The 20,356-nt window shown below is 43.1% G+C and overlaps 1 protein-coding gene across 1 annotated transcript; it reads right to left on the bottom strand.

The window, feature by feature from the left end:
* Positions 1 to 1,134: 1,134 nt before the first annotated feature.
* Positions 1,135 to 19,446, bottom strand: LOC142218472 (atrial natriuretic peptide receptor 1-like). The gene is made up of 24 exons (XM_075287222.1): positions 19,326 to 19,446; positions 18,933 to 19,027; positions 18,482 to 18,572; positions 18,073 to 18,199; positions 17,658 to 17,805; positions 16,600 to 16,704; positions 16,236 to 16,338; positions 15,404 to 15,549; positions 14,850 to 14,919; positions 14,628 to 14,772; positions 14,235 to 14,321; positions 13,534 to 13,674; positions 12,576 to 12,697; positions 12,221 to 12,359; positions 11,743 to 11,791; positions 10,513 to 10,614; positions 8,752 to 8,871; positions 8,213 to 8,306; positions 4,568 to 4,655; positions 3,987 to 4,126; positions 3,368 to 3,520; positions 3,118 to 3,216; positions 1,795 to 1,886; positions 1,135 to 1,200 (listed from the first exon to the last, which is right to left on the bottom strand). The coding sequence occupies exons 1-24, from the start codon at positions 19,444 to 19,446 to the stop codon at positions 1,135 to 1,137; spliced, it is 2,643 nt and encodes an 880-aa protein (XP_075143323.1).
* Between the last annotated feature and the right edge of the window lie 910 nt (positions 19,447 to 20,356).

The following is a 20,356-nucleotide window of genomic DNA, read 5'->3' as shown; positions in this document are numbered from 1 at the left end:
GGCAAAGTGGATGGGATTCTAGCGAATTCCATGCTCTCTTTGCGGTAAAAACCGCCAATCGGACATCCCGCGATTTTTAAAACCGGTGTGGCCAGTGTGTCAATTATACCTATAGAAATGCCGGCGGTGCCCTCATAGATATAATTGTATCAGAAGGTCTGTGGAGGTAAACTCTACAAACTTTCTATTCAAAGTGCTGCGGGAACAGCCGCGATGCATTGCTGCCTCGGTTTTTCCCACAGCGCTTTATTACTGCAGGATGTCCCTCACAGTGGGGCTAGTTCACACGGGGACATGGAGGAGGATTTTGACAGCGGAATCCACGTCATAATCCTCCTCCACACAATGTTAGTCTATGTAGACTGCTAGCAGAGAAAAAGAAGCGACATCACCTTTCTTCAGGCGTTTTCCGCCTGAAGAAAGCAATAGAAGTGAATGGGAAGCGCAAAACGCACTTTTTTATACCGCGCAGGTTTTTGCAAAAAAAATGCGTTGCGTTTTTTTAAAACGCAACGCTTTTTTTGCTGCCCGTTCTCTTTAAAGGATGGAAAAACCGCCTGGAACCTTTTGGAAGCGATTTTTTTTTTTTAACAAAAAAACGCTCCACAAAAAGCGGGGCAAGGTCCAAAAAATGCTTCCTAATTAGGAAGCGTTTTTTTTCCGGTGCCAAAATAAGCCACACGTAATTTACGTGTGAACTAAGCCAAAGGCTTTTGCGCGGTTTTTGAAATCGCAGCATGATTATTCCTCCAGAAATGCTGTCAGTTTCCTTATAGCAGTGGTTCTTAACCTTGTTTGAGGTACCGGACCCACCAGTCTCATATGCACATTCACCGAACCCTTCTTTAGTGATAAATCAAATATGATTTTTTTCCAAATTCAAGACATAGGTATATGTTTTTTTACTGGTACACAAAATGAACCATGCATATGGCCTAGGGTTCGACCTTATAGGTATAATTGAAGCCTAAAGTCTGCAGAGGAAACATCTGCGAAATTTCTGTCTAAAGCGCTGCAGGAAGAACCGTGATGCTTTTTTTGTTGCGGGACACCACGTGGGGCCTTAAGTTTGTTTTGCATAAAACCAGAAGCCCTCACAGTCTATATAACATTTCTTGGATGGGTTATAACGTATTAGATGTTCCAGCTTCCAGGTTTCTCTTTCCCTTCCAGCCACCATGTTGTCATCGTTCCTTTTCCCTGAAAAATGTTTAAAGTATATAAGATTACAGCATTCATTTTGACAAGAGTATACAATTAGAAGTACTGGTATGTACTGGCTGTCAGGTCACAACAGAGCGTATACACTAACAGGTCAGCCCTGGTCATTCTATGGTGGTTAAGGAGTATTCTGATATTAGCTATTTATGGTATATCCACAAAGTATTCCATAAATACCCCAATATCCCACTGGCAGATTGGGTTAACCCATGAATGAACGAGTAAATGGAAAGCGCTGCACATGTATGCCCACCTCTCTGTTCCCTGCGGCCGTGGGATGGGGGTCAGTGTATTCCTGGTCATGAGATACATGCACGTCCATAGGTGCTGGTGAATTCTGATAGCTTCAACAGTGTCTATGAACAAACCCTGTGGACTATTCGTCAGCTGCCCACTGGGCCATACACTCAGATCACAGCAACTTGCTGCAAAACCCAGGGTTCATTTACTAGAATCTGGTCTAATGATCCGGTCTTTATCTGGGTGATGGATACAGTCCATATGTGTGGATGTTGGGCTTGTTATTTATGTTCCTAGTGGTCATCTGATTGCCATAAAGTCAGTTTATTATACCTTTACATCCAGTGTGCCCCGGCATACCAGAGTGTAGCCACCAATTCTCTTCAGTAGCTCAGCGGCGCTGGGGCTGCACTGAATTTTTAAGGCTAATGATAAGAAAATATTATATTATTCACTTTGAAATTCAGCGGATGTATCTATTAGTATCTATCTATCTATCTATCTATCTATCTATCTATCTATCTAATATCTATCTCCTATCTATCTATCTATCTATCTATCTATCTATCTATCTATCTATCTATCTATCTATCTCCTATCTATCTATCTAGCTATCTAGCTATCTCTCTCTATCTCCTATCTATCTATCTATCTATCTATCTATCTATCTATCTATCTATCTATCTATCTATCTATCTATCTCTATCTTCTATCTATCTATCTATCTATCTATCTATCTATCTATCTATCTATCTATCTATCTCCTATCTATCTATCTATCTATCTATCTATCTATCATCTATCTCCTATCTATCTATCTATCTATCTATCTATCTATCTATCTATCTATCTATCTCCTATCTACCTCTCTCTCTCTCTCTCTCTCTCTCTTCTATCTATCTATCTATCTATCTATCTATCTATCTATCTATCTCTCTCTCTCTCTCTCTCTCTCCTATCTATCTATCTATCTATCTATCTCCTATCTATCTATCTATCTATCTATCTATCTATCTCCTATCTATCTATCTATCTATCTATCTATCTATCTAGCTATCTCTCTCTCTATCTCCTATCTATCTATCTATCTATCTATCTATCTATCTATCTCTCTATCTTCTATCTATCTATCTATCTATCTATCTATCTATCTATCTATCTCCTATCTATCTATCTATCTATCTATCTATCTATCTATCTATCTATCTATCTATCTATCTATCTCCTATCTATCTCTCTCTCTCTATCTCCTATCTATCTATCTATCTATCTATCTATCTATCTATCTATCTATCTATCTATCTATCTATCTATCTCATATCTATCTATCTATCTATCTATCTCCTATCTATCAATCTATCTATCTATCTATCTATCTATCTATCTATCTATCTATTTATTTATCTATAGAAGCCCTACTATGTGAGGACCTCATAAAACAACACTTCAGGCCTCAGATTCTTGTCCTTTTAAATATCATAAGGCAGAAAATTCTCAGATTTAGCTGTAGTCATATCTGACTTTCCAGGGCTTGCCTTGGTACAGCACAGATTTAATAACATATACAGGTAGTGGTAACAGGTAGATCCATGTTATACTCCATGTGAATGTTTCGGTCAACTATCAGACTACTCATGTACTAGGTGCGAATTGTACCTTCGCTGGTAGACTCCATCCTCGATGCCGTGTTCACTGTATCGCCAAATAAACAGTACCGAGGCATTTTGGTGCCAACTACTCCAGCCACTACCGGCCCTGTAATTCAGATTTTATAAATAATAATCACATTAATACATTTACATGGTATGTGACTTTTTTTTTATATGATATATATATATATATATATATATATATATATATATATATATCATACAAAATTTATAGTAGAATTGATGCAATGACTTACCTGAGTGGACTCCCGCTCGGATCTTCAACTTGGTATCGGGTATATGTGGAATCTTGAAGGAGTGGCAAACAGCAATGAGATCTAGAGCCATGCTTGCAATTTCCGCCACATGGTTTAGGCCATTTTCCTTTGGTACACCAGACACCACCATATCTATAGGGCAGAGGACTGAGGGGTGAGTAACTACGGAATAGCATGGACATTACTATATATGTATATATAACTTTTTAGCAGGAATGTCTGGTAGCAGTTCTATAAGGAAACACACATTGAGCTCAGAGCTTGCAGTTTTATAGGGAACACTCAATGAAGCCTGAGCATACAGTTTTTACAGGGTGCACTCGCTAAGCCAAGAGCAATAATGCCATAGACTACAGATCTTGAAGGGAAAAAAAGAAGCAATGCCGAAAGCATAGTCCAATTCGAAGGTCAGGCGTCACAGCTATCCAAATGCAAGAAAGGTTGCAACACTCCAGTGCTTATGATGTAGAGTAATTTGTGTTTATTTGCCCATACTCAGGGGTATACAAATATATATATATATATATATATATATATATATATATATATGTATATTTTAATGACAAGGGCACAGTCAGAACACATACTCATTACTTACATGCATCTCCAATGGTTTCCACCTTGTACACGTCATAATTGTCAATGATGTCATCAAACTTGGTGTACAACTTATTCAGGAAATTGACCACTTGGTATGGTGTACTTGCCCCAGAAAGTGATGTAAAACCCACGATATCACTAAAACAGTGAGAAAAATCATGGTTAGTATGTGTGCTGATCTCTAGGTCCCTATATGATGATGGATTTCTATAGGGTACAGCCACTACAGAAGCCATAGAGATTGTCACCCAGCTTTCCACGGGTCACATCGTTACCACTTTCCTCTTCTCCTCCTGTGTGTCCTAGTAATTCTGACAGCAGACAGTAACCAGATATAGACCCAGATGTAGGCGCTGACAATCTTATCCAATATTTAGTGGCTTCCATATTAGAAAGGGGGTTCTCCTGGGACCCCTATGCAAGTACATCTGTGGCCGCATTAGGCCATCACGTCTCAATGTCTGCCGAATCTGTATCGAGTAATTTAGACATTGATCTACTCGCTCATGGGTTATAGATTTCTCTCGGGACACACCACAATCAAGTTCACAAAACCACAGACGCAGTCATACAACCTGCCTGAAATAGACAGTAGCGTTAGAGTAACTCTGAGCTTCACAGGTCAGGCCTTGGCGTAGATCATCCGCTACAGGTTTGGGCAGCATACCTGGTAGTGTCCAAAGAGAAGGAAGCAGGACAAAACATGATCAAGAAATGGCCATTAGTTAAAAGCCGTGTCAGTGCACACTGCAGATCTGGAATTTTATTCATAATTGACGAGGCACTGGGTGAACAGAATCATAGATTCTGCCTAAAACTATACAGGGATAAGTGTTGTTAGTGAAACCTTTAAATCCAGGAGGTGTCAATGTATTTTGCAGATTTTCCCTGGTTGGCAAGAACAGCTTTCGTCTTCACAGACCAGATCATGTATTACATAGTCGGCCAGAACTAGTCACTGACTATAGATGAATAACCGGCTACTATGGGTGGGAGAGTTCTTCTATATGTTAGTCATCCCAATATCCGCTTGTAGATGAACCTATACAAGGAGAAGCCCCATTCATCTCCAAGTCCCTATTCAGACTTTCAAGTGAGGCCTTTCACAGTGTCCTAGGCAACACAGGCCCGGCCATCTGTCTGCTTTGTGCAATGAGTCCCCTACAAATGAGCCGCTAAGTCAATCTGTCTCCGCTCGGGATTTAGGATTTCTTATCCCCATTTTAATAGAATTCTCTACTCGGATGTTGCGTATATTACGATGAAGGATGCCATTTATCGTCCATCGTATGAATATTTCATGGTGACCTCTTCATCGTCCTCCGTCACGATCCTTTATATACATCATACACCAACAGTCCCGCTCCCATCGTGCCTAGTAGTATGCAGACATTGTCCAGGGACCACTTTGCAGCAAATGATCGTAAATCGTGTCCTTTTGTTGTCTGGTTTGTAATTCATTAGTGAATATTATGGGACAAAGGCATAGCCTAAATCTCCCTGGAAACTTCTGAAAGGCTATCGGTCACGTTCACAACTATTTATTGCTCCAATGCATCTGTAAGCTAAGTAGTGTACAGATCTACAGCGATAGGACTACAGGATCAGACTACACAGGGTTGGTTTGTAGCAGTGGCGTAACTAGGAATGGTGGGGCCCATGGCAAACATGGCCCCCCCCCACCGACCGACGCCGAAGACCTCGGCCGACCCCCTCCTACGCATTCCTGCCGCTCTGTTATGCCCCATAGTGGCCCCTTCACACAGTATTATCCCCCGTAGTGGCCCCTGCACACAGTATTATCCCCAATAGTGGCCCCTGCACACAGTATTATCCCCAATAGTGGCCCCTTCACACAGTATTATGTCCCTTAGTGGCCCCTGCACACAGTATTGTACCCCATAGTGGCCCCTGCACACAGTATTATGTCCCTTAGTGGCCCCTGCACACAGTATTATGCCCCATAGTGGCCCCTGCACACAGTATTATGCCCCATAGTGGCCCCTGCACACAGTATTATGCCCCATAGTGGCCCCTGCACACAGTATTGTACCCCATAGTGGCCCCTGCACACAGTATTATGCCCCATAGCGGCCCCTGCACACAGTATTATTCCCCATAGTGGCCCCTGCACACAGTATTATGTCCCATAGTGGCCCCTGCACACAGTATTATGCCCCATAGTGGCCCCTGCACACAGTATTATGCCCCATAGTGGCCCCTGCACACAGTATTATGTCCCTTAGTGGCCCCTGCACACAGTATTATGCCCCATAGTGGCCCCTGCACACAGTATTATGCCCCATAGTGGCCCCTGCACACAGTATTGTACCCCATAGTGGCCCCTGCACACAGTATTATGCCCCATAGTGGCCCCTGCACACAGTATTGTACCCCATAGTGGCCCCTGCACACAGTATTATGTCCCGTAGTGGCCCCTGCACACAGTATTATGCCCCATAGTGGCCCCAGCACATAGTATTATGTCCCATAGTGGCCCCTGCACACAGTATTATGCCCCATAGTGGCCCCTGCACACAGTATTATGTCCCATAGTGGCCCCTGCACACAGTATTATGCCCCATAGTGGCCCCTGCACACAGTATTATGTCCCATAGTGGCCCCAGCACATAGTATTATGTCCCATAGTGGCCCCTGCACACAGTATTATGTCCCATAGTGGCCCCAGCACATAGTATTATGTCCCATAGTGGCCCCAGCACATAGTATTATGTCCCATAGTGGCCCCTGCACACAGTATTATGTCCCATAGTGGCCCCTGCACACAGTATTATGCCCCATAGTGGCCCCAGCACATAGTATTATGTCCCATAGTGGCCCCTGCACACAGTATTATGCCCCATAGTGGCCCCTGCACACAGTATTATGTCCCATAGTGGCCCCTGCACACAGTATTATGCCCCATAGTGGCCCCTGCACACAGTATTATGCCCCATAGTGGCCCCTGCACACAGTATTATGTCCCATAGTGGCCCCTGCACACAGTATTATGTCCCATAGTGGCCCCTGCACACAGTATTATGTCCCATAGTGGCCCCTGCACACAGTATTATGTCCCATAGTGGCCCCAGCACATAGTATTATGTCCCATAGTGGCCCCAGCACATAGTATTATGTCCCATAGTGGCCCCTGCACACAGTATTATGTCCCATAGTGGCCCCTGCACACAGTATTATGTCCCATAGTGGCCCCAGCACATAGTATTATGTCCCATAGTGGCCCCAGCACATAGTATTATGTCCCATAGTGGCCCCTGCACATAGTATTATGTCCCATAGTGGCCCCTGCACACAGTATTATGCCCCTCCCTTTTCAGACCCCGGAGTATAATAATCAGAGACCCAGGGGGAGAGAAACATAAAAAAAACCCTCTGTTATTCACCTATCTCCTGTCTCCTACGCTGTCGGCCTCCAAAGTAGTCCATCTTCAATAACGTCAGACGTCACATGACCCGGGATGCAGGCCGGGGTCATGAGACGTCAGATGACTAGGCCGAAGTCTGCACGGATCGTGGAGAGGTAAGTAATAGTGTTTTTTGTTTCTTGCCTCTCCCGGTCCGCCAATCATTATACTCGGGGGTCCGAAAAGACCCCTGAGTATAATGATAGCAGCGGTAGCGGCTGTCGCCGGGCCCCTAATGTCCCGGGCCCTGTGGCAGCTGCCTCTGCTGCTACAGCGGTAGTTACACCACTGGTTTGTAGTCTGTTACCATGGAGACACATACGTGTGCACATAGACATTCTATGTACTCCTCAACTGTCTGGCGCAGCTGTTGCTCTATAGGGCCATGTTCACATCTGCTTAAACATGTCCAATTGGAAGATTCTTTAGTGGACCCTGACAGACACCATTATAAGTCAATATTTCTTGTATAACGTTTCTGGTAAGAGACCCTTTATCCACCCCAGATATAAGGAGCACTGGAGGGATTTCCGGCTCTCTGTACCACTATACTATGGTTTTAATGGATTCATCTTGCCTTAGGGCTGGGCCTAATATCTTATTAGTAGCAGAATATCTCCATCAGAGGCGTAACATGAAGCTCCTGGGCCCAATGCCAAATATGTATAATATGCTCTCTATACCATTGATGGCTTCTTATATTGTAGAGAGTCATTTGGGCCACCTGAGGCTCCAGGACCTTTTAGCAATTACTACCTCAGCACCCCTCATCACAGCAATCACTCGGTTTCCTCCTTACTGTAAAGCAGGCGGTCAGTCTTTTGCTTTTCTTGTAAGAGATCTTGAGTCCTCTCGGCTACAATGGCCTCCAAATGTTTACTGTACTTCTCCATCTACAATGAAATAATACAAATAAGGACTCTGATTTTTCCATCTAAAACAGCGCCACTCTCGATCATAGGTTATGCCTGGTATTACAGATCAATCTCAGGCATATAATTAAGTAGCAGATTTTATCCTCTAGCATCATGACCTATCTTCAGATGAATTCTGCCTTGCAAAACCCATAGAAATGAATGGGAGGTGGATAAAAGTGATGCCGTCTTTGTAAAAACAGCATCAAAAACCAATATTATTCTGTTTTTTAAGCACATTTTCAAGGCCCATCCCATAAGCAGTGTGCTTTGGGGGACAAAAAACATGGCCTAATTCCTGAAGCAGATGTGTTCAGCATGCAAAAAACTCAGTATGAACTTACCCTTATTACAGAATAGACAAATAACGAAAAAACAACCTAAACTGAATATACCGACTTTCAATAACAGGGGCCAGACTTACCAGGTTCATCATCATGTCTACCGGGCTAACTCGGTGAGGATTCATCTTCTCTAGACTCTTCTTAATCTGGTCAAATGGGGGTCGCAGCATGGGGTTATGGGCCCAGCATTTCTGTACCAGCTACAGCCAAACAGAGAACCAAAATTAATATCTGATATTGGGTCATTTTAGGGCAGATTTATGAAAATGGTCAAAAAACAAAATTTTCTTAGCCGCCTGTAGCAACCAATCATAGCTTTCATTTTTTGGGTGCCGAAGACAAGAAGAAAGCTGCGCTGTGATTCCCTGTCTGTGTGCCCCAACCTAGTTCCGCCTACTTGACAGTATGGAGCCTAAGTGCTATATTATGTGCTGAAACTAACAGCATTGATTAAACTGGAGCGGTAGGGGCTAGAGAAAAAATTTCAACTGTGCTGGAATCAGTGTAGGCATGGTAAAAGTTCCCCTTTAATGCTTACCACCTGCAATGTGCTGGAATCTATATCTGCTAGGTTTATGTGCAACCATGTCCATTTACATTAAGTGCAACTGGCAATGCAACAATTGCAATCTGGGTAGCTCTTGTCTAAGACGACAATGATTTGCTGAGATTTTTTGGAGGCGAAGACCCTTTAGTACAGGGGTAGGGAACGTACGGCTCTCCAGCTGTTGCAAAACTACAACTCCCAGCATGCATACTTGCTCTGCTGTTCTTGGAACTCCCATGGAAGTGAATGGAGCATGCTGGGAGTTGTAGTTTCACAGCAGCCTGCCCCTGCTTTAGTACATAGCACTGGTGATTCCACTTTCTGTCCGCCAGACCCTCATATAACATAATCATTTTACAGGTAGTTAATACATCTATAATTCCTCTCTTCTAATGTTTGAGAGTCTCGTAAACTCTATAAAGCGTTGCTGATGGTTTCTGTAAACTACTTGATCACTACATTAAATATTAACAGTAAGACACGTCGGGATTGCCAGGCCCATTAATACCGTTTACGTGTTACATCAATAGCATTTATACTGCTATATATTCTAACATGTTTTAGGTGACTTTTTGTCTGCCATTGAGCTATTGCCATAGTAGCAGCACGGACCCCGGTTTTGGGGTGCAAATTCATTAGTCTATGACTTGGGGGATACAATAAACAGATATGTGATGTAAACAGCTCCGATGACATCACTTGTTTTTCTCTTCATCTCTGGTAAACAAGGATTTAGTGACTCAGTCCCAAGTGCTGACTGTAGTTTACAATGGATTGTGCCAAATGCTAGTGAAAGGTAAACATGTCATGCAAGGACATCTGTGCGCTCACGAGGACGGGTAATGGTTATACTATAGAGTCTAGATCAGCGGCATGTAAAGAAGACAGGGGCCACACATCAAAACGGGGTGACATTATGGGTACGGGGTTTTGCTTTCATTGCCAATGAGTCTGGAGAGGGGCCCAACATAAGTTTGACCACCAAGTAGCAAAGATGTGATAAGCCAAGCCTGGGCACCACAGCAGCTGTGTGGTCCATGACTTTTTTCTCCATATTTTTTAAGCGGAAACCCAGCAGACCCCATTATAGTCTATGGTGTCTGCAGGTTTCTGTGGGTAACCGCTTTTTATGCAGATTGGGTTTCCGTATTTCGATCCCTGAATAATAGAAACCCCAACGCAGGTGAGAACCTACCGTAACATAATCAGCCGCACCTCCAAGTCAACCCACCATATTGGATCTATTCAGAGGTCAACCCTCATGAAGTCTGGATAGTCTACAAGTTGCACTAACCTCGGAGTAATCTGCCTGGTTGGGGCAGTCGGGGTCAGATTTGCCTGCACTCAGATCTGGTATCTCTGGTCTCCATGTCACATCTTTAAGGTAAGCATCTCCCTGGAAATGAAGAAGGCCGTTCAGTAGTCAGGTACAAGTAGGTGGACAGGGTAGGCCGTTCAGTAGTCAGGTACAAGTAGATGGACAGGGTAGGCCGTTCAGTAGTCAGGTACAAGTAGGTGGTCAGGGTAGGTCGTTCAGTAGTCAGGTACAAGTAGGTGGTCAGGGTAGTCAGTTTAGTAGTCAGGTACAAGTAGGCGATCAGGGTAGGCTGTTCAGTAGTCAGGTACAAGTATATGGTCAGGGTAGGCAGTTCAGTAGTACGGTACAAGTAGGCGGTCAGGGTAGTCAATTTAGTAGTCAGGAACAAGTAGGTGGTCAGGGTAGGCAGTTCAGTAGTAAGGTACAAGTAGGTGGTCAGGGTAGGCCATTCAATGGTCAGGGTAGGCCGTTCAGTAGTCACGTACAAGTATATGGTCAGGGTAGGCTGTTCAGTAGTCAGGTACAAGTAGGCGATCAGGGTAGTCAGTTTAGTAGCCAGGAACAAGTAGGTGGTCAGGGTAGACAGTTCAGTAGTAAGGTACAAGTAGGTGGTCATGGTAGGCCATTCAGTAGTCAGGTATAAGTATGTGGTCAGGGTAGGCAGCTCAGTAGTCAGGTACAAGTAGATGGTCAGGGTAGGCCATTCAATGGTCAGGGTAGGCCGTTCAGTAGTCAGGTACAAGTAGGCGATCAGGGTAGGCCGTTCAGTAGTCACGTACAAGTGGGTGGTCAGGGTAGGCTGTTCAGTAGTCACGTACAAGTGGGTGGTCAGGGTAGTCTGTTCAGTAGTCACGTACAAGTGGGTGGTCAGGGTAGGCCGTTCAGTAGTCAGGTACAAGTAGGCGATCAGGGTAGGCCGTTCAGTAGTCAGGTACAAGTAGGTGATCAGGGTAGGCCGTTCAGTAGTCAGGTACAAGTAGGTGGTCAGGGTAGGCCATTCAATGGTCAGGGTAGGCAGTTCAGTAGTCAGGTACAAGTAGGCGATCAGGGTAGGCCGTTCAGTAGTCAGGTACAAGTAGGCAATCAGGGTAGGCCATTCAGTAGTCAGGTACAAGTAGGTGGTCAGGGAAGACGGCAAGCTACCATTGTAAGATTCAAGCCAAAGGTAGTACAACACAGTTTAGATGTTGAAACCATAAAACTCACCGGGAATGTATCACAGCGGCTGGCAATTTCAACCAGCACAATGGCATAACTGAAAGAACAAAATAATTAAACAAGTGCAGAAATGCTGTATAATATTCTACAAGCATCAAAAATATATGTCTATAATGCATCTCAATGGAGAAATTTAGCATCAAAGAAATTTTTACAGAAACTGCAACAGTTTAATGACGAATTTAGCACTGCTACCTCTCTCTATGTGAAATCTGATGATCCAGGAGTTGGATTTAGACTGGAATTTTGGCAATTTAGTGTCCAACTTAAAAAAAAAGAGTGGAATAGGTGAAATTGTGCATTTGTAAAATCTATGCCTATGCAGCTGCCAGAGGGGGAAGGAGGCTGATTCTGTTCTGAAGCCACCCCCAGCAGCATAGATGAACACCTACACCAAAGGGAGATATGTGGAAGCAGAAATAATTAAAAAAAACAACAACTCTATTTTATATAATGGTACCACTACCTGTATACATCGGCAGCAGGGGTCGGCAGGACAGAACTGCTGTCACTGTGTATAACCTCTGGGGCATAGTAGATATGAGCAGGATTATTCTTCATTAATTCTTTAAACTCATCTCGTCTATAAACCATCAATCCATAATCTGCATAAAAATATATGAGATATACAATTTCACCTATAGGTCATACTTATTGTCAGTGATCTTATTACATGGATTTAATTTGACAATTATAATGTGATGTATACAAATCAGTGTATATGCCCCTTCGCTGGCCAGGATTAATAAAACATGGCTGCTTTATTCCAAACACAGCTCCACACCTGTCAGCTGAACATCAATAGTATCCACATATTTTACCTGAGATCTTGCAAACCCATCGATCATCTATGACGCAGTTTCGGGATGTCAGTCTCCCGTGGTACATTTTGTGATGGTGCAGATAAGCCATACCTCGTGTTATATCGGTGGCGAAGGAAAGTCTGAAGATAGCAAAATAAAACCCCTCAATTACTGCCTGATACTATATAAGGATATTTAAGGGAGTACCCAGCATATGAATCCAGCCCTTAAGATAGATAGGTTAGGGTTACCTATGAAACAGTGTTTTCCCTTTGTAAATCGCTGCCTCCATTTCCGAGATATCTTTTTTTTTTTTTGGTCGATATGTAAATGAGCTCTTTGGAGCAATGAGGGTATTGCCGCTTACTTTTTTAGAGCAATGGCAGTGCCGTCATTGCTCCAAATAACTCTTTGACAAATGCAGCAATGATACAGTAACAGAGACAGCGATGCACAACACCGGTGATCCTCACCTATCTATCTGCAGGGCTAGGGTGGCGTGCTAGGTTCTGATGACAGGTTCCCTTTAATGCCATGTGCTTTGTTAGGGTATGTTTATATAGCAGAGAGGGGACATACTATGGACTCCTATTATCCTAAGCAGAGGCCAACAATTGAATCTTTTCCTCTTTCCTCCCACACAGCAATCCGACTGTTTGAATAAAGTTCGAGACTGGACTGAAACGTCACAACAACCCGAAACGTCACAAAAGTTGCCTCGATCCAATAAATTTATTGTTAAGTGCAAGATTATCGAGAGTCGCAGTTCATTAATTCCTGACGCAACTGGAGCAAGTTCCTCCCCGGTCACCACTATTCCTAGGAGTGCCATATTATTTTGATATAACAGGGGCCTCTATATTGCAAAACTACAAAATTCAGCATGCCTTAAGGACTTGTCAATTCCCTCTGTCACCCAATCAATAGTCACTTTCGTCTCTGTGAAGGGCTTTCCCGGGTAACCCACATAACTCACCTAAAACCCCAGTTGAGAGGAACATCATCGTTCAGGAGTACATCAGTCAGACTTCCCTTTGGACAATATTCTGTGATGATGAAGATGGTTCCTTCCACTGATCCTCCTATGAACTTACATAGATTCTGGTGATCCAGCTTCCTACAGATATAAAGCGATCACATGACTTGAAAGCCCAGTTTTCAACCTTCAATCTGTATTGATCATTCGTGTTTTCTGCTTTGCTGTACCTACTGGGGCAGAGGCAGCAGAGTCATCTCAGTAGCATTAAAGGGCGGGGAGCTACATGATAGATGGGGTATGGTTTAGTTAAAGTAGCAGAAAACAATGAGGCAGTTGCCATATAGATATATATACAATCCTCTGAAATGGCTGATAACAGAGAACAACAGTGAATTCATGGTGCATGAATTCACTTGCCAAATTTATCTACTTGCCAAATTTGGTGCCGATTGGTCCTGTCTTTTGGCCGTGAATAAGGAACAGACAACAGCCATGAGACATCAGAAATTCATTTTATACATGTACAGTATATAAGATTGTATATATCATACAAAACTAACCAAATTTTGATCGTTGGGGGTCCTGCATGTTGGACCAACACCAAACACATGTCCATGACCTATCCTATTAAACGTCTTTAAATAAGGTGCAAATGGTTCCATAGATCATCCAAGAGGGGCCCTGATGATAACACCTACCGCACAAGCTGCACCTCCTTCCTTATGGTTTTGGTAATGGTAAAATTTTTCTTATATATTCTTTTGACAGAAACAGTCCGTCCATCGCTAAAAAGTAACCAAAGACATCACTGTCATTACAGGGGGCACCAGATTGGTTTTAGGTTCTATAAAACATCGGTCCATTTATTGGAACTTGTTGTATTAAAAATGCCGGCAGTATGTTATAGAGCAGGAGGAGCGGAGCAGATTGATATATAGCTTGATGGGAAAAGATTCAGTAGAACTTGTGGTTGGACCTAATGGCTGCTCATTCTGGGCTTAAGAGTCCAGTGGGCGGTCCTCCTGCTCTATAATATGCTGCTGACCGACTGGACAAAAGGGTCTTATTCATGTAACCCGTCATTTACTCACTAGATCCCTGTCTGTATGGCGTTTTCTGTAGATGAGCCGCATATGAAGACCGTGTTTGCCAGTAACTCCACCCGCTGACCCGGGATCATGGTATTGTTGTGTCTGAGACTGATGGTGCTGCCGAGCTCATTCCAAACCTCAGACGCTAAAGGAAAATAATAGGATGACTAGTCAGGGGCATGTCTATTATCCCAATATAATATACCCGAATATACTGTGTACCGGGTAAGTCTTTCACGGTAAGAATCCAACTCTCATCCCAAAGCATTTTCTGTTTTTGATACTGGAACCACTGGAAAACAAGACAATATCATCATAGTATTATAGCTTAGGAACAAGCACTAACACTAAGATCCCAAAAATATACATTTATATGTAAATACACACACATAAGTTATATGCTCCCCTCTGGAGCACTCCTCTGCTCCTCTGATGCACACAGTGTTTCCAGTAGGTAATACTGACAATGCAGGCCTATTAGAGTCTGGCTCTGATTCTCATAGAGGAGTAGAGAGGACGTCAGTGCTCTGGAGGGGAGCACATAACTTCACAATAAATCTGTCTGGTTATTCAGTAATATTATACTATACACATGTTCATTTGTTTCCTTAAGTACCTTAGTAAACCTCATTCCCCTCCCTTAGTGAGTTTTTAAAAAAAAAAAAAAAAAAAAAACCTTTTGTATCTCTACCAAAAATATGTCTCTGGAAATCGTATTTCTATATAAGGAATCCCAATCACACAAATCAGAAAATGTAAAGGCAAGATATTGATACCACTATCGCGAAGATGAAGCCGCTGCAGAACAGAGTCAGGGGAAGTGCAATGGCGATTTTGACTGCGGTTGGCATTGGGCACGGGCCACAATCAGCAGGGCACAGGGCGCAGTTCTCTTGAGGACTGCAGACATCATCTCCACATACTGTGGACAAGAGACATTCGGTGATGGAGACAACATCATAGTCTTCAGATGCAAACAGAAGGAAAGACAATCTGGAGGAATATTCATTCAATATTTTAAAGCTAGTGTGAACACGAGGTGATGCCTGATATAGTGAGCATGCCGGTCTTTGTTTGGCCACTAGATGGCACAGTTCTCAGAATCAATTTTTTCCCTAAAATTTTGGAAATCTGGTTAAAGGCATTGTAACGTAGAAATCCCATTTTCACACATGATATTTGGGAATTCTGAGTTAATAAAGGAGAACCCCCGGCTTCATATTCCCTGGGGGGGGGACTGCACCCTTACTTTCAGGTTCTCGACTACAGGCTGGGGGGGAGGGGGGGGGGTTACAACTTTTCTAAAGCGCATTTTAATCATGAATGTATAATGGGGCAGGTGAGAATTTTTGGATTGGTTTCATTCCCTTGTCCTGTGGTTCTTTACACCTTCCTTCCATGGCAGAGGTACCATGATCAAATCGATGCTCCTGGATTCCCCTAAGGCCGGTTGCAGATGACCGTACACTTCTGACCGGCCGTGAATTAAAGGCACGGTCGGTGCATGGGGGACATACGGATTACCCGCAGAAACCTCATAGACTATAATGGGTTTCGCTTGGTTTCCAACTGAAAAATCTGAAGGCATTACAGTAACAATCACATTACCTTTGCCACTGATCACGGTGGACTCGGCTTCTAAAGCCACCTGAAAAGATCCGATTTTGATGTGAGCGATCAATGAGGTGAGGCCGAGGTGAAGCAAAACAACCTACAATTACACAAATCATTCAGCAATGCATAGACTAAGATGAGACAGAAATACAAAGTCAGCCCTGTACAATTTCAATAGAATGAAGATAAGTGGCAGCCAGGCATATCTGGTGCCGCTCATCTCCAGGAAACAGAATGGGATCAGACAGCAAATAACAACATTGGGGGATCATTGTTACCCTAAAACAGTTGCAGAGATTAAATGAACAAGTCTAGGAATCATTTGGTCATATATCTAGCCCTACGTAGAAGAATTTACCTTACTTGTCCAGTTGAGCTGGGTCATCTTCCCGGCCTGGGACACAGTATGTGTCACTATTTTGCCATCGTCAGGGATCCACGGCCCGCAGATCCCACGCTGTTTCTGTATTGAATGCACAAGAGGCACATTAAGGGTGTCTATAGCAGCTGCACACATGAAAGACGTGAAGTTTATTCCCGGAGCCCTGGGATTGTTTATTGCCGCTCTAGTGACATCAGACTCATGAAATACCCTCAATGCAGAGGAAAATGTGACCCGAAAAGATCATGAGTCACCACAAAGCGCTGGAGAGTGATGGAGGAATCCCCAGCGCCGGCGCTCCCCTGTCATCAGCCTCTCATATCTATCCATGTCAAGACTAATCCTTTCAGCATCCTGGAAAGATGGAGTAATACCGCCACTCTATCTCCAAACCCTAACAAATGAAAAAAGGGCTTATTTTCAGGGTAGGTCTTATTTTTCAGGCATCGAAGCGAATCAGGATCTGATTCACACTGGACAAATCTTGTAAAATGGTTAGGATTAATAACCCTAAGGCCTCATTCACATCTGTGTCGGTAATCCGTCCGGGGGAGTCCGCAGATGGAAAGTGGTGTGCAGTGAAAGCCCACGGACCCCATAGACTATAATGGGGTGCGTGTGCTTGCCGTGTGATCTCCGCAGGGAACATGCAGACAGGAAAGTACTTCACAATCTACTTTCATGTCCGCATGATTCGTGCGGAGATCTCGCGGCAAGCACACGCACCCCATTATAGTCTATGGGGTCCATGTGCTTTCACTGCACACCGCTTGCCATCCGTTCGGGGGAGTCCGCATGGGGATTACCAATGGAGATGTGAACCAAGGATGACTTACATACACAATTGTTGGTGTAGGGTCAGTGGGTCTTAAACAAACTTATTCTTTCTCTCTAAACACTTTGCATGGCAGTGGCCCCGTGCCCTGTACCCTAAGGGGTGTCCTGTACTGGCTGACTATGTCTGCAGTCTCATGGGTCCAGCGTCACAGAGAGGAGACTCATGAGGTTATATAGACATCATCTGAACGACTTACCATATAGGCTAGCGGACAGGAATGGATATTGGCGTGGTAGATGCAGCAGTTTTCAGCAGTCGCATATTTCCAGTCTGCAGGACATTCAACTTCCTCGCAAAATTTTTTAGCTTCGCTGGCATTCCTATGAAAAAGATTTGTAGACTTACTATATTTGTACAGTACAATGATGTAATATTGCATAACCGCAATCTGCAAGGTACATGAAGCACAGATATACAGGGGAATATCTGCCATAGAGGATTCACCATGCCACTGCTATAGGGCCTGTATACTGTATACAGATTATGTATCATCTCAAAATCCCTTTTGGTTCCAATTATAATGGTTGGGGGTGTTTTAAAGATTAACCCTTTATAATAACACGTGTAATAAAATTGCAATTAAATGATAGAATGATAGAACTCACCTGAACTTCATAATGTTTTGTGACACGGCCTTCTCATAAAAACTGTCAGGTACAGACACCGTGTAGGTAACATTAAATTCGTGCCCGGTGATGACCTTTTCAGGAGGCTTCTCAATCCAGGTCATCTCCAACCCTACAAGAGAACAGTAATGATAAAGATTCCCATCAGATATTATCAGAGCTAAAGACTCTCATCATTGCTTCTTATACCCATCTGCCCCTTCATCTGTTTCCAGATATTACAGTAGTTTTTACTCTTAGTGCTATAAGTCTCTTAAATGTTTGCTCCTAGCCTTCAACACAACCAAGGTCATCCATTTCTTTTAATGGTCACCATGTAATACCACACTTTTCCTCTAGTGGCCACCAATAGTGCAGTATGTTAGACCTGAGTTTCCTATAGTAACTTACATACCCATACAGTCAATCATATTCTGTTCATTAGGCTGATCATTTGGCCAACAGTCAAAATCTGTATTATCCAGGTCATGCCAGGCAGAAACGACCTGTAAGGAGAAGGCAAGAAATATCAACGCATTTAGTAATCTTTACAACACCTAATTGCCAGAAATGCGATGGCCTCTTTAGGTCTATTTTGAAGATATGTCTATTCTCTGAACTTTATACATTTTATATAAAATTTGAAAGTGATAATGTGAATGCTGCATGATGTAAAAAATACATTCTTAATTTTTTTTTTAGCGATTTCTCCTTTTACACTAGAACTGCTATATTGGGAGCCCTATACATGCCGAGACTCTCAGCTTTCCAATAACACCAGAATGACTGTTCTAGGCGGTATAAAACTGGAGATACAACCGTTTGAAGTGACTCCCTGTTTTGGTATTTGCTATCTCAGTAAATACCGGTGATACAGAGTGAATACGGGATGGATCTTCCTTTGAACGTTTAGTTTGAGCCTTGCCTGAGAAGTTTAGTACAAAAGATATAGGATGCCTCCCTATACAATAGCAAAAAAGGTTAGACTGTTCCGTATGTGCTAAGACCCTAAGGCCCGATGTATAAGACCATGTGTTCCATCCGAGGAGGCTTCTACTCCGTTCCATTCCGACAATTATAGGGCAGGTCCTATTCTAACATTGGAACGAAATGGAATACCCCATTGAAATCAATGGGGACGGAAGACACTCAGATGTCATCCAAGTACGTTCCACTATAAAATAAGCCACCCCATGACTGGCATGCAGACTAAGAATTCAGTATCCCTGCATTGCCACCACAGTGGCGTTTAGCATTACGTAGTTGTAGTTCTGGATCAATGGCCTGTCCATGTAATGTAGGAAAGGTGAAGAGATGCTCCTTGTGATGACTCTCACTTTTTGATGAGACGAGGATCTTATCCAGGCTAACAGCCCCCATCCCACACCCCTCTATTAACTCACTCTCTGATACGATTTTCTGAAAATCAGTATGCGATATTTCCCATCACCAATGAGAATTATCCCAACATTGAAACCAAAAACCAGGTCTACACCCAACATATATCTATGCCATACTACATTCTATAATGTGTCCAGCGATGTTCTCACCTTGAAGAGAAGGAGTAGGTGTGAGCTCAACACCAAAGTCAACTCCATTTGGATCAGACGTTTAGTATTCCCGAATCTCGAAAGCCAAGCAAGGAGTAGAGACAATGTAGATGTTGGTCAGTAGACCTGACAAGAGGGATCTTCTTGAGGTTCAAGTATGACATAGAAACTCAAGATAAGCTTTCATTGAATTCTCAAGATGTCAAGTTTCTTCTTCTTAATCCCAACAAGTTTAGGTATCATCAGTGATTCTCCTATAATAGATGTTGCAAGTCAAGTTCTTGGAGAATCGAGATGAGGAACCTTATGGCGAGAAGTGTGAGAAACGATTTTAGAAAATGGGAACGCGGACTCCTTCCACCGCTTGAATGAAGTCTCCAATAAAGCGCAAAATGTAATGAGTTCTTAAGACGTGAATAAAGAGGAAGAATCTTTATCCTCAAGAGGCAAAGTGTTAAGTTAAGGATGATACTGAGATGAAGCCAGTAAGATCCACTAGTAAGATGAACGCTGATCTCCACCTAGTATGATGAATTTGCCATTTGGATTTAGGGAGGATCAACAATCCCAGAGGACACAAAATCCTTGAAAATAGTATCAGCTAGAAGCTCCAGTACTTATAAAGGGCCTGATAGTTTTCAAGAAATTATTCTAGAACATCTTTTGTAATAAGTCTGCATTGTGTTGTTACTCTGTTACTTCTCTTGGAAATTTTCGTTACCATATGTGTCCCTATATCG

This window comes from Leptodactylus fuscus, chromosome 9 (genome assembly GCF_031893055.1).
Source record: "Leptodactylus fuscus isolate aLepFus1 chromosome 9, aLepFus1.hap2, whole genome shotgun sequence".
Classification (NCBI taxonomy): Eukaryota; Metazoa; Chordata; class Amphibia; order Anura; family Leptodactylidae; genus Leptodactylus; species Leptodactylus fuscus.
Note: the sequence above shows the minus strand (reverse complement) of the source record. Positions and strands in the feature narration are given on the sequence as shown.

Coding starts and splice junctions, on each gene's coding strand:
- LOC142218472 (XM_075287222.1), bottom strand. CDS start 19,446: ATGGGGGCTGTTAGCCTGGATAAGATCCTCGTCTCATCAAAAAGTGAG. Junction 17,806..18,072: donor GTGTCACAAAACATTATGAA/GTTCAGGTGAGT, acceptor GTACAAATATAG/TAAGTCTACAAATCTTTTTC. Junction 12,698..13,533: donor CCTCTCAACTGGGGTTTTAG/GTGAGTTATGTG, acceptor TGCTATCTTCAG/ACTTTCCTTCGCCACCGATA.